At 41.7% G+C, this 14,754-nt stretch overlaps 1 protein-coding gene across 1 annotated transcript in view; it reads right to left on the bottom strand.

Moving 5' to 3' along the window:
* The window catches only part of CEP192 (centrosomal protein 192), a 73,950-nt gene that overhangs the window by 17,198 nt on the left and 41,998 nt on the right, over positions 1 to 14,754 (bottom strand). Inside the window, 11 exon segments of the mRNA XM_013974402.2 lie at positions 875 to 998; positions 1,519 to 1,694; positions 3,934 to 4,084; positions 6,815 to 6,924; positions 8,436 to 8,551; positions 8,784 to 9,044; positions 11,524 to 11,700; positions 11,848 to 11,938; positions 13,209 to 13,385; positions 14,016 to 14,134; positions 14,580 to 14,672. Of these exon segments, the coding sequence (XP_013829856.2) occupies positions 875 to 998; positions 1,519 to 1,694; positions 3,934 to 4,084; positions 6,815 to 6,924; positions 8,436 to 8,551; positions 8,784 to 9,044; positions 11,524 to 11,700; positions 11,848 to 11,938; positions 13,209 to 13,385; positions 14,016 to 14,134; positions 14,580 to 14,672 (1,595 nt within the window).

Genomic DNA, 14,754 nt, shown 5'->3' with positions numbered 1-14,754 from the left:
CAGTTACAAGAGAGATCTATACCCACATCCAATATAGCTGAGCTAATAGCGCAACACGAAGGGCCATGCACCAGTTGCTGTGGACAACCTGCCCTGTCACCTCCAGTTTTTCACCCATTAACAAGCAAGTACTTAACTGACTGCTTTGGTCCCAGAAGCCTTTCTCTGGAGTGTCCCTAACCTTACCTCAACCCAGTCTTGGTCAAATAAACTCTCTTGAAGTCCATACGCCATCATTTTGCAAAAGGAAAGAAAACAGATTCCAAGTTGCTCTCGTGCAAAGGTGCTATTGCCAAATGTGAAGCAACTTTCAGGTGTGCGTGTTCTGTGCCAGTTGGGACTGTTCTCAGGAAGTGGAGAGCTGAGGCTTACCCCACCAATAACCATGCTGCACAGAGGGGGCAGTGGTTCATCACCACTCAGCCCCCAAAGACGTGGAAAACAGTAAGCTAGACTATAGCTCAGACACAGCAGAAGTCAGGAAGCCATGTCTGTAAAATGTCCTTAGACAAAACCAGCAGAGTAAGCTTCCAGGCCCAAGGTGACAAGCCAGGACCACTGGGCTTCGGGGACTACCACCCTCACCCCGTGCACAGATGTATCCCATGCTGTAACTCTGTAGGCATAGCTGTGTCAGGAGATTTCACTCTAGGAATTCTCTCCCGTCTCACTCAGCTCTTGACTCTCTTAGGCTGATACTATAACTGGCTGTGGATGGGCCCCACCGCTAAGCAGTATGAGTCTTGAACTCAGTGTGTTCCCACAGAACCACGAACGGTGCTCTGTAGAGTCAGCACACTGCAAAATCCTACTAAGTTTAAATGGCCTATGAAGCATGTGAATAACACCCAGTGGACAAGGAGGTCATACTTACTCTGGTGCGATAAACCCATGTTGTGGAGTCACTGTAAGGCAGTGTGCTGGCCAGTACAGCTCAAATTTCAGCAACCTAATAGAGTTATTTAAAATCTGGAAACGTCCAGTTTTTGCTGTATCACCTATGACAGCAGATAAAATGTTACTCACAGCATTAATAATAAAGACCAAGATTAATAAATAGCAAAAACAAATCCTACATAAATATACTATAATACCAACTTATTTTGCTTTCTCAACTGCCCCTGACAGAAATTTCAAATTCCTGGTAAAGCAAGATCTTCATTCAATCTTGGGAACTACAAAGATACTGAATAAGATCAATACTGAGCAAAGACAAAAAACGAAACCTGGAAATTGTTACCCTTGCGTTTTCTTGGGCATAGACATAGGTACTAGGACTTTTTCCTCCTCTGGACCAACTGTACCAATGCTAAGGCTAAGAGGCCAAGTGTCAACTGAGTTCTCAGGGTAGTGGGGAGGGGTGGCAGGAGGAAGGGTCTGTTCATGGGAGCTTGGCCTGGGGTCCATGGCCTCATGTCAGGACAACACTCTGGTCTTCCCTACAAGAGCTGTGTGCACAGAGCAGGGACAGCCAGGGCCCCAGACAGATTTTTGTCCTGCCGTTGGGGACACACTCACATGAAGGAGCAACCAAGATCAGGTGCTCAGGGTGGACAGCCCACACTTCCTCTGAGGCCAAGTTATCCTGAGGTGGGTGAACAGCTTGTGAAAGAAGGGGAGAACCCTGAGGACCCTTCACTGGCAAAACATCCAAAGAAATGTTACCACCATGTGCCTCACAACTGCCAGATTCACTAGAGAGAGAGAAAAGAGATTAAAAATGATAAAAAGCAGATTGTGTCATATTTTTGTATTACTCATAAACCTGAAAACAGATAAAACTTCAAGTATACTATATATTTTTCAGCAAATAAAAATCCTTACCACTGTGTATTCTTAAGCAATGTATAAAAAATAAAGTACAGTATAGGTTAAATATTGCGTGTGCGTGTGTGCTAAGTGTTTAGTCACTCAGTCATGTCCAAGTTTTTGCAACCCCATGGACTGTAACTGTAGCCCACCAGGCTCCTCTGTCAGTTGGACTTCCCAGGCAAGAATACTGGAGTGGGCTGCTCTTTCCTTCTCCAGAGAATCTTCCAGACCTAGGGATCAAACCCCCATCTCTGGTGTCTCCTGAATTGGCAGGCAGATTTCTTTACCACTGAGTCACCAGGGAAGCCAGGTTAAATATTACTCATCTTTAATTAGAATACACAACAATTTCTTCCTTGCTTTAACTTCTGAAGTATAAGATTTACTACAAAAATGCCCAATATTAAGAATTTAAGAAAAACAACAGAACTCTTTGTGTATCTTTAAGTGAATAATGATAACTGGCTTCACAAAGCTAATAATACTAACAACTATGAGCACATTGCTGCCCGCGTCCAGGTTTCCAGGTTGTAAGGAAGTGAAGGATGAGTCTGTGGATAAGGAGGTGCCCAGAGGTGCTATGGGCACAGGCACAGGACCGGGGAGCAGCTCAGGGAACCAAATAGTGACAAGGGGACTGGTCCTGAATCTGAGTCCACCCTGAAACATGTGAATAAGAGGAAAAAGGACACTCCTTCCTCAGAATGGAAAGATAACTACAGAATGGAGAAAGAAAGGTGAGATCAGAAAATCACCAGTCAGCAGCCAAGACAGGAATAACATGGGTCAGGATGCCATCCATCCTCACTGGGCACATGAAGTCTGGCAAGGTACAAGATCATCTACCATTTTTAAGTCACTTACTGTAACACTCCTTCAAGATATTTATTAACTAACCTTACAGTAGAGAAACTTGGCAAGAATCTTCCCAGTAATGGGACAAGCAGCACTGCTCAGCACCAGAGACGCTGCGCTGAGAAACAAATAGCATCACTCTGCATGTCCTGAAGTTGACACTGAAATTAAGACTATTTCACTTAGTAATTGGCCTGCACTCTGTAAGAACAGCAAGGTCCCTGGCCTATAGCCTACTTTTCCCGTTTTACAGGGAAAGCCCAGGAGAAATAAAGAAAGATGGCTTAGTCAAATCACCTGTCATCTTGCGAATGCCAGATCCCACAGCTAACGCACTCAGGTCCTTACCTACAAACAGGCCTGACACAGCACCTTGTCTGTCTCCCATTGTCCGTGGTAAAGAAATATGAAACTTACTAATTTATGTGGCACAGTTGTTTGAAAAATTTCACACAGGTTACATAATTATCAAAGTATGAGATACTTTTCATGATCAAAATAGTTCCCTCCTGTGTCACATATCAATCCAGAACTTACGGATGCGGTGTTAAACCTAAGCTAGAGGGGAGAGCTGATGCCGCGAAGGGGACCATGGGCAGTCCCAGGTTCTCCTTGTTTCATCCTAAGTCAGCACCAAAGATTCACTCTGGATAACGCCTTTGACTCTGTAGATCTTACTTGCTAAACAACCCTGTGTTTTCTCGGACGTGAAAAGAAGACCAAGGAACTCCACTGAAAGGGAGTAAAGGGACAAGATAACCAAACACACATGTAATCTCAGATTCTGGACCAAAGAGAAAGTGGAAAGAGGCAGTGTCCTTTCTGTTGTTTGCCTTAGCTACACAGGGCACCACTGGGGAACTCGCAGGTACATGGGGAATCCACAAACCAGACAGTGGTCCTGGATCACGTCAGTGTCCTAACCTTGACAGGTCTGCCATGGCTATGAGGGGGTTAATGTGCAGCAAATTCAGGGCTGACTGGTCATCATGCCTGCGACGCACTCCTAAATACCTTGTTCAGAGAAAGCCTCATATACATAAAGGAAAATAATAAAATGTCATCAACCAGGGAATTTCTGTACAGTGTATGGAAGTTCTCTATACTATTTTTAAACTTTTCCGTAAGTTTGAAATTATTTCAATTTAAAAATAAAGCTGAAATAAACATTTCAAGACAAAAAGCACAAAGTATAAGGGAAAGGATCAGCTCTACTATGAATTAAATAATCTTGAAATCTGGTGAAAGATGTTTTGTTAGTTTTACCTTTTGAATTCCAAGCTAGGTTTGGCAGAAGGTGGAAGAAATTCTCTGCTGGAAACGGAATCTCTAAATTCTCCAATTACTGAAAGTATAATTTTACGCATGTTTCCATAAAAGAGCTGGACATCATTGGGCCGCTGGGGAAGGTCATACACTGAAACAGAAAATAATGTGTGAAATACATGAACCTTCACACAATCACACCATTTACATATATTCTTGTACTTTCTTAGTTGGGGTCAGGTGACACTCAGATTTTGACCCTACAGATCAGCATCAATGACTTGCAGCCCAGGTTCTGCCCTGGACTTGGGTGACAGCGGCACCAGCGCTCAGCGGTGAACTGTGGCCACCTCCCCTCCCGCCCTGAACTGCAGTCTTCCCCTACTGTAACATAACAACAAGCATCCTGACCCCTGACATAAATTACCCTGCTCAGTTTCGGCAGTGCTCAGAGGCAGCGTCACCTCAACTCCAGAATGCAGCATCTGAAGCGAGGATCTGAGAGACTGCCTCACAGACACTTAACCTCAGCGAATCCAGAAACCAGGTGGTGTTAGCATAACTGCATGTACTTAGACTGATCAGACAGTTTATCTAGAGATAAACCCGCCTGAATGAATGCATACATACAAGAAATTTTCAGAGAATATGCCTGTATTCTACATATAAATTAAATATTAAGAATTATATATTTTTAAAATGAAACTTCAGAAAGAACACAGGAAGTATAAATTAAATTTATATTAAGATATTTTGACTATAAAGCTTAATTGTGAAATTTGCCACAATCATTACACATTTTACAAAAGATCACTATGAATGCTTGTCACAGTAATATGCTCAAACAAATGTTTTTCAAAATAATCATATAAAAAGTTTCAATTGCAATATTCTCATGGGGATCCACTATACCAATTAACACAAAACCAAGTGGGCTGCGTTCCCTCTCCATTTGGGCAGCGTGCACAGTACCTCTAGGAGGCCAGTACACCCTGGGGTATACAGCCTGGTGCCTGAGGGCCCACCCACCTGAAGCCCCCACTCAGCCCCAATGCAGGGGGGCTCAGCAGGTTACCTGAGCGCTTGGCTGGGTTTGTCAGCATGACCCTTAACACATCCCCTTCCAAATGCTTGCACACCAGCTCCCTCTGCCAGAACACACCTCTCCAGGCACCGTGGTGCACATCTCTTCCTCACAACCCCTCCCCGCTCTCTTAGCAGGGCACCCTCCTTCAGGCCCCTGAGCCCTACAAAGGGTCTGTCAGAACTTTCCTGCTGCACTTCCCCACCTGTCCTCCTTGGTCTTTTAGCCCCCAGAGGCCAGGCTGCATGCACATTTCACCCCTGTGACCGTGCCCTGTACTCCCCACCCACCAACTCCATCCAATCAGTCCTGTGGCTGAGCCGAGAGCTGTACACGTGGCCCCGTTCTCATCGGGACTCACTGCTGCTATACCATGGCGTCCAGGGCACAGTCAGGTTAACCCTGCCACACGGCTTCTTCCTTCCTCTGAGGACGGACATGCAAGGTGAAGCTTGGAGGAGCCGAGTTGGCAGAGGTGGGGCTATGAAGTGAGGTTCAGCTCCAAATCCGAGACTCTTTCCAGCCATTTTCTATCTTTCCACTCTTTGTAACTAACCCACCCTTGAAGCAGATGATCTAGACTCCCAATCTGCCCGAAAGGTCATAAACTACTGTCTGTCACCTCTACACAGGAATAAATACCCTTTCCCTTATCATTTCCCACTTCAGGAGTATGCACTTCATCATTAAAAAACCAGAAAACAGAAGTTGGTGGAAAAGACAATACTGCCTGAAATTCTACCACCAGAATATAACCATTCTTAGTATTTTGGTGTGTATACTCCTAGAATTTTACCCACTTAACTATAAATAAGATATTATTTTTACCATATGGAGATCTTACATGCAAAATTTAAAAATAACTTTTTTATTAATAAATGAGGAGCTTTTCATGTCACTTAATACAGAATCATACTGTCTGAATGGCTTAAAAATATCCTTTTGCAAGATTAAACAATCCTCTATTCTTGGACATTTAGGTTACTTCTAACTTCTTCCTATAATGAACACTGTGATGAAAATCTGTACATGTATTTTTACACAATTTGCATGTCTCCATTCTTATATTTTGTATGAGTAATAAATACCACTAAACACTTGAAATGTTCAGCTCAAACAGGTCTAAATATCTAGATTAGAGTCACTCAACCACAATCACATCCTCCAACAACTGCACACCCAACACAAGAGCAGAGAAATCTCAAAATGAGCATAAGTGTGAAATCATGAAACCTTAAGTAGTAATAACTTGAGTTTAATCATGACCATTCTCTGCCCACAAGTCCACCCAAACACTAAGTGCAATAACATATTAATATCTAACATTTACAAGGCAAAGCTCTCTCATCTGAACTCACAAGAGTTCACAAGAACTCTGTGCAGACAATACAAATATTATTCCTCTCACTTTATACCTAAGGAAACTGAATTTCAGTGATGTAATCTATCCGAAGTTATACAGCAGAGCTGTGACTAATTCAGTCTGATATCACATCTAAACCAACACACTTCTTTATATCACATCACTGGACCCAAAAGATCTAAAATATATTGAGGGACTCCCCCAATGGTCTGATGGTTAAGAATCTACCTTGCAACGCAGGGGATGAAGGTTCGATCCCTGGTTAGGGAACAAAGATTCCACGTGCTGTAAAGCAACTAAGCCCACATGCTCTGGAGCCATAACTAGAGAACCCGTACAATGCAACAAAAGATCATACACACTGCAACTAAGACCCAACGTAGCCAAATAAGAAAATACATTTAAAATAAAATAAAATACACTGAAATTCTCACCTTCAGTTACAAGCAGCTCGTCCTGAAAGGCTTCTGCAAAGTCGATGCTGTGCAGCACGCTCTGACTGGGCAGGACCTGCTCTCTCACCTCCGGCATGTGCAGCATAGCTCTGTCAGTAGAGATTTTATTCAAAGGCATTTTACAGACAAAAAACCTTCATTAGATTTTATTCATGCATCTGGCAATGACTGGCAAATCCCACTGACATCATGGTGCATTAATACATAGATATTATGCTTTAATTCACAATATAGGTAATTTTAGAAAGAAAACTTGTTTTGGATGTTCCCTTAAAAGGTATACATGGTGGTATATATACATCATCGTTTTCAATTAAACACGTTAAAACAACAACTTTCTGACAGAAGAGCAGAAAGAAGAAAAATCAGATTCTTTTCAAGTCATGCATTTACAATATTTGTGATAATTTGGTCAGTTAGAAATTTGTCTCAAGAAAAAATATGATACAAATAATGCATCTAAAGAAAACATTTAAATTGCCATGTAATTCTGTCAGTCTGTCTGACTTGTTCTAGAGACTTTTGAGGTGACAGAACTGAAAAGTGAATTTCTCTACAAAACTGAAAAGTTCACAAACAAAAGAAATCTGATTACCATAAACTAATGGCAAAAAGAATTTATAGAGCAGTACACTGATTTCTATACTCCAATAGAGAGAAAGGGAAAAAACCAAAAAACTGTGATCTAATTTCTCCAAATGTCAGTTTCTATTTCTAAAATACTCAACTGAGAGACAAAACCACGTTCCAAGTTGAACCCTTCACATCTGGTCTGTGCTATTATTATATAATAACTCATTACTAAACTCTTTTTAAACATTCTAATAGTCCTCCACAGACAGTACTGTTTCCTGAAAGTGTATCAGGAGAAAACACAGCACGACACAAAGCATTGGAAGAAAGCAAGACTGGCCCGCACACACACCACCCTCCCAGGAGGCAGCAACTTCCCATGAACCATGAATTGGCATGACCTCCACTCACCTCATACCAGCTTTAGGCAAGGAAAAAGATTTTGTGACATAAGAACTCCGATTTCAACTCATAAATAAGTCTAAATCATACTTAGACCTAAATAAAAATTTGACAACATGCCAGCATATAAAACTACATTTAAATTGGTGTACTAAATTTTTTTAGAAGCACAAGCTTTAAGTAATTAAACACTCTACAACGTCTAAAATACAGCTTGATCCATTCAAATAATTCTCAACACTCTCAGAAATGTTCCATGTCAGGTGTGTTTCCACAATATACTTTCTTCCAGTAGTTTTTAAATCTTTTCTGAAACTGATCTGCCATCATTACCAAGATGGTCCAAGGATGAAGTCCAAGGTCCTATCTGAACAAAGGAGCAGAGGCCACTATATACATGTCTAGAAAAGGACACTCACTGTGAGGAAACCTGGAGACGAGCTATTTCTACCTGTATCTCTCCTACAGGTAGCTTATCGGTCACACAAATTTTACCAAAACTGTTCATCTGCCAGTTCACTAATAAGTAGTAAAACATCTTCCACAAATTACAAATCCCAACCAGTGCTAAGGCTTCAATACTTCCATGAATGCTCCCCGTCATGGTCTAAGGTAAGTAACCCACCTTCGATACTGCTGACGTGAAATTTCATCTCCACCAAAAAAGTATATAGTTGACAGTTCTGTGGTGGTTTTACAACTGCTTTCTCTGTCTGATGGATTATATATTATAGTAACATCCTGATGCCAAGAAAAAAATCAGGAGTGAATATTAAATATTTCACTCTGAATAAATGTCACAGGAACACAAACAGTGGCTGCAGACACTGATGCACATAAACAGCACCTCCAAGATCAGATAAGATCCTATATTCCTTTCAAATAAGATGTTAGCTTTAGCCATAAAATACATAATTTTTACTTTAACCTAAAAATGAGCTCATATTTTTAGTGCAGATACTTTCATACTTACTTCCTGTGTTCTTTCCTTCAGCACAAATTTGTCTGGAAAAATCCTTAATACTTTAGGATCCAGCAAAACTTTTTTCTGAGAATCCTTAAAACCTACAGCTTTAACAAAAGCTGCTCGAGAGCCAGTGTTACGGACAGAAATAACAACTCTACTTTCCTGGCCAGGCACTAAGTCATTCACTGTTACCATGTAACTGTCAGATAATTTTTTAACATCTTCCAAAATGAGGTTACTTGTGCCTCCATATCCAGACAAAGGTATCTAAAAACAGAATACAAACATCTGGAATTATTTTTAAGTAAGCAGAAAACAGAAGAGCAAATTACAGTCAGAGAAGACAATGAAACAGATTTACTGAAATTAAAATTATTCATCTTTGTGTACTTTGGCTAATGGTTACCTCACTGCCAATCAAGCCCTACCTATAGCAAAGACTCTGCTTTAAGAGAAAAACAAACCAAAGAGCTGCAAAATTATTTACCTTCCCATATCCCAAGAATAATTATTTTTCACTGTTACAGAAACCAAGCTTAGATGACAAGTAAAAATAAGAAGTTTAGTATTGATATGCTTGCTTAAGAAGTGTATGCTTGCTTAAGAAGTGTTCAGCATGAAAGACATTGAAATTTAAATTTATCTTTAAATGCATACAAAAGTTAAATTGATACATGGTTAAATATGTGACAGAAGAAATACAGCACAATGTTAAGTGTAAAATCTAAGTGCAAGGGTATGTGAATGTTTGCCAAGTAATTCTTTCAAATTTCTAGTAATTTTAAATTTCCAACATGAAGAGTTTTGGGGGGAGAAAAATCTATGAGCATATACTCTTGTTAACTTTTGGTCCAGAAGAGTCAGTAATGTGCCAAAGAGAAGCCAGAACTCAAATGGGCCTCAGGGGACAGCCAGCTTGGCCATGGGGGTGCAGAGTGGAGGCTCCAGGGTAGACCCAGCACCCTGAGCCATGGGGCCCCCAGGGGTGCAGCACCACCAGGAAACAGGAGTCACAGAACAGACTCTATAAATAGGAGGGCAGGAAACAGATACCCTGCAAGGATACAAACTTTCTAAACTCTTTAAATGCACTCCATTAAATATGCTCTTTCATTCCTAATTATTAAAATAAATTCCAAAAAATCCTTTGCAAACTTGAAAACATCAGTGGCTTATTTCAAGTTGTTATGTATCAAATACAATAACATTTTGAAAAATTAAACTCAGGTTGATGAAACCTCAGTATTGCCTGCCTTGTAGTAAAAATTAACAGCATTTAAAGGGCTTCAGATCTGAACTCCTGCAAAGTCCACCTCATCCACGGTGAGCTCTGTTGGTTCCAAGAGCCAAAAATATTTCTAATTTTTCTTTTCCCATAGAAACTTGCCAGTAAATCTTATATAAGAAGCTAGAAAACAAGGAGAATCAGCTTTTGAAAACACTCAATACCAGTATTCTTCCTGTATTTTCAAAGTATCAGAAGTCACAAATGACTACTGACTAAAAGGTTAAAAGATCAAGAAAGATTAAATAAAATGAAATCTGAGTAATGCTCACAGACCCAAAGATTCAACCAGAAATCTGCTCTAGAGCAGGCTTCTCAGGGACTTCCCTGGTGGTCCCGTGGTTAGGACTCTGTGCTGCCACTGCTGGGGGACTGGGTTCGATTACTGGTCAGGGAACTAAGATCCCTCAAGCCTACACAGCCAAAACTAAAATAAAATAAAAACCCAACTAGAGCAGGCTCCTCAGCCTTGGCACAGTGGACCCTGGGATGGGCCATCTAATGTGTGGTGCCCTGTGCACTGTGGGGGTGTCTGGCCACACCCCTGGCCTCCACTCAAAAAAAGGTACCAAAAGTCAAACTGTGGAAACCACAAATGTCTTCAGAAACCACCAAGTGTGCCCTGGTGGCTGAGAACCACCACTCTGCAGGCTGTTGTGCATATCACAGCTCGTGGGGCTACGTGAAAAGCTCCACAGAGCATGTGTCCACCTTCAGCATCAAATACAGTTAGATTTGCCAAAAGTATCTATTCTGTTTAAAAAACCTTTAGGTGGTGTTAATCTTGTGACTTTTCCACCTTTCCTCTGTGACACCAGGGCAAAGACCAGCTTTGCAGTCCCAGCTCCACTGCTAGGTAGCTGCTCGGTTCTGAGCTGCTTTCACAGAGCTTGGATTTCACCTGACTACCTTGTCCCTCTTTCCTCCCCTCCAGGGTTTATCACTTTTCTCTCTTAACGCCCTGAATCTAGCTAAAGAAATGACTTGAAATCTTCTGAAATTATGCTGGGAAGAAACAACACAGAAAAGTCCTGTGTATCCCTAGTGTATAGAACAGAGTCTAACAAGTAATGTCAGGACACACCCTGCTGAACTGAAAGAAGAAAATTTACTTGGAAAATCAACAACTTAAACAGTTCAATCTGGACTTAACCAAACAATGGGTTCCTGAGAAGTTCAAATCAAAACGAAATAGACAAGACCTATTTTACAGGATTACTACGGTGGCTGCTTTTAAAATGGACAATTCTACAAGGTATATAATTATTCTCTAATCTGCCTGTAAACCTAGGTAACCAATCACATATTTTGACTTATAAAAGAGTACATAAATTTACCAATATTTAACTGATTCATGGGGTCACAAAGATTCGGACACGACTGAGCGACTGAACTGAACTGAACCAATAGTTACAATACATCATAAACTCCATGGGAGAAAAAATAGCAAAATTATCTTACCGTGAACTTAACACCTGGTTGTGATCGAACTCCAAGTTGTTTAATTTCGAGTTTGGCCAACATACAAGACAGGCGAGTAGGTGCAAACAACACGGAGATATAAATGTCTTCTTTTGGACGAATCCTGACCTCACAGTTATTGGTCAATCGCTCTTCTGAGCCAAAAGTGTGCTGCAGCTACAATTCAAAAACAACCTCTGCGTAAGACAGAGCAGCAGCACAACAAAAACATGCCAGTAACACAGACTCTTCAAGAATGAACAACGCAAGACAGCCTGAACATAAAAGAACATGACACAGAACAGGGCCGTGTACTCCACAAACCTGAAAGCAGTCCTGGTCTTGTCCTCTGACAAGCAGGCGTAAATGCTGGGCTGTAGATGCAGAATTGTTTCTTAAAGCTAGTTTCTGAAGCCTAGAAAAAATGGCACATTTTAACTGTGGTTTTCTTCCATGGATGCTGCTACAATCATAAAAACAAAACCAGTTAAAACCGACTGCAATGCATTGAGGCAGACAGACTGCCTGAGCCACGTGGGTGGCGCTCCACAGTCCTGGAACTCCGCATTTCTGAGAACGTGCACTCAAGACTCACCACATTGGAGAGGACTTTCAGTTTAATCTCTCCTGTTACAGCTCCTTAGCTGCCCTTATCCACACTCTATGTGTAGGAATTATCTGTTTTACAAAATAGTCTTCAGAAAATACAGATGAACTATTTCATTTAGTCAAGACCATGCTTAGCTCCAAAACCTACCTTTCATGGAAACAAGAGTCCTAAGCACGTTTTACAGATTTTTTACTTTAAGAGGTTCATCTGTACAAAGTAGTCTTTTAAACAGCATACTGCAATTAACCTAACTTTTAAAAAACTTATAATGCAAGTAGCACTGCAGCTGGCTGGCAATATGAAAATCCTCCAGCCTCTGCAAATACATGCATTCTCTCTTCACTAGAGAAGAGAAAATATGTGAATAAATCTCTATTTTACACAAATTTTGAAAATTAACAGTTAAATTATCTAAGCTGTGGTCTATGCCTTGTGTACCTTGTATTAAAAAGGAAATGTTGCTGAGTTTAATTAACCTCAGAGTAAAATCAAAGACCTTTGGTTATTAGCACACCAAAGAAAAGCCTTCCACAGGTACTCTGCCTGGGAAAGACTTGCAGAAAAAAACTTTTTTCATAAAAACAAAGCCAATTAAAACCAAGTGCAGTGTTCAGAGATGGACTGGCTGCATGGGCACAGGAGCCACTGGGGAGGATGGTCCTAAAACCCAGGGCCATGCAGGACAGTGCAGGAGTCTAGCTGAGAGTGCTCTCACTAGAGCTGCCCATGGAAAACCACCCTTCACCAGCTGGACCGTAAAAGCCTCTAAGAGGCAACGTCGCTGTTCCTTCTTCCCACCAGCCCCCAGTGCTTTCCAGAGAAGGAATCAAGATACTTGTAGCTGCCTAAGTTTGGTCACCAGCAGAGAATTCACCAAAGAGCTTAAGAAAACTGAAACCTAATTTTTTTGGCTTGTATTTTAAAAACATGAAAAATTTAACTAAAAGATAGGAATTCATGGTAGGATGAAACTGAATATAAGATAGTTTTATTTCAGTTCTGAGAACGTGAACATGGTCATCATGGAGACAGCGAAGAACAGCAGTCAGTGATGACAGCTGCTGGGCATACTCACTGTGTTCTACCGAGGGGGACACCTCCCCAGGCCAGAAACTGCTTGTTGGATAAAATTGAAGGAACATCTGAGGTGAGAGATTCAGGTGCCAGAGGCCTATTTCCTGAAGAAACTACTTCACCTTTTAACATCACTTCATACTGAGGGCCAAATGGCTGCACGAATATTTTCAAGATCCTAGCAAAGAAAACCATCTAAGTTCAGTGTTCAGAACTCAATTCTTTCAGCAACTACTATCCTACCCGCTTCCTTCATCCAAGAGCCTGAGCTGGGTGCTGAGGACACAACACGTGCTCTTCCTCAGAGCTGATGTCCCAGAAGAGGAAGCCAGTGGGGAAGGAGACAGGCAAGTGCCTGAGTGCAGAGGAAAGGAGTTCACAGGCGAGGAATCCGGGTAGGGCTGAGGAAAGCCTCTGAGTGGAGACTCTACCCCGGAGGGAGGCGGCTGGGCTAAGCTATATGTACCAGGCAAGTTCACAAGCTGGTGACAAGGATGCTCTAACCAGTGTATGGTGATATTCACTCAGGATTTGAAGGAGTGGGGAAATATCTTTAACAACTGACAAGGTCAACAGATGGTGTCCTTGGAGAGGAAAGGTCAGTGACAAACACAGTAATACTTTCAAATATATTTGAAAACAGTGATTTCTTACTTTCTAGTCAGTTGGTTTACAAGGAGATTTTCAGTGAAGGTCTGTGGCAAAAGGAAAGATCTGTGCTGTCTGCCACGCAAAGTGAAGCATGTTCTCTGTCCTCCTAGCCACAGACCAGAGCACAAACTCACCATGGTGAACAGCTTTACATTACCTTTCCTCACAGCCCATGGGATCCTTTGGAGAAAATGAAACTATAACTTCATGCTCTTCTCCAGGTTTAAGGAATAGTTTCTCTGGATCCACTGAAAAGTGACTTCCTTGATCTGGGATCTAAATGTTGACGTAATAAGTCACAGATTTCACCCATCCATGCCCTTGTCTCCCACTGACAACCATACATCTTCCCTCCTCCTTGTCTACCAGAGCCCCGCCCATCCTTACTTCCTGACTGCGAACACCTCCTCACACACCCAAACATATCATAAGTGACATCTACACACGTGGATCCTGTCCTCCACCCCACCAGCTACAGGGTAACACGTCTTCAGGAAATAATCTGGGGCTCAGTTCTTGTGTGTACAATGTGAGGCATCCCAGCTGAAGTTCTTTGTCATCTGCCTTATGCTTGGACAACACTAGCTCTGATTCTTCCTCCTGACCCCTCAACTTCCCCAGCCTCAGACAAGATCGGTGGACAGCAATCTTCAGAACCCAAGGGGTCACTGATCATCTCAGTCCAAGAGAATAAGCTACCATCTCCAATGCAAATTCTTACCTTGATATCCAGGTGGACATCAATATTCCCAGCATTTTTCAGAGGTAAGCATTGCCTTGCTGAGGAAGCCACACTGGCAAACAAGTGCAGAGTCTAGGGGACAGAATAAAGCAGGCATTTTTTAAATATCATACTTAGCATGGAATCAATGTTGACATATGATAACAGCAAAGGG

Source organism: Capra hircus, chromosome 24 (assembly GCF_001704415.2).
Source record: "Capra hircus breed San Clemente chromosome 24, ASM170441v1, whole genome shotgun sequence".
NCBI lineage: Eukaryota > Metazoa > Chordata > Mammalia > Artiodactyla > Bovidae > Capra > Capra hircus.
The sequence above is the reverse complement of the archived record's forward strand: the minus strand, read 5'-3'. Positions and strand labels throughout refer to the sequence as shown.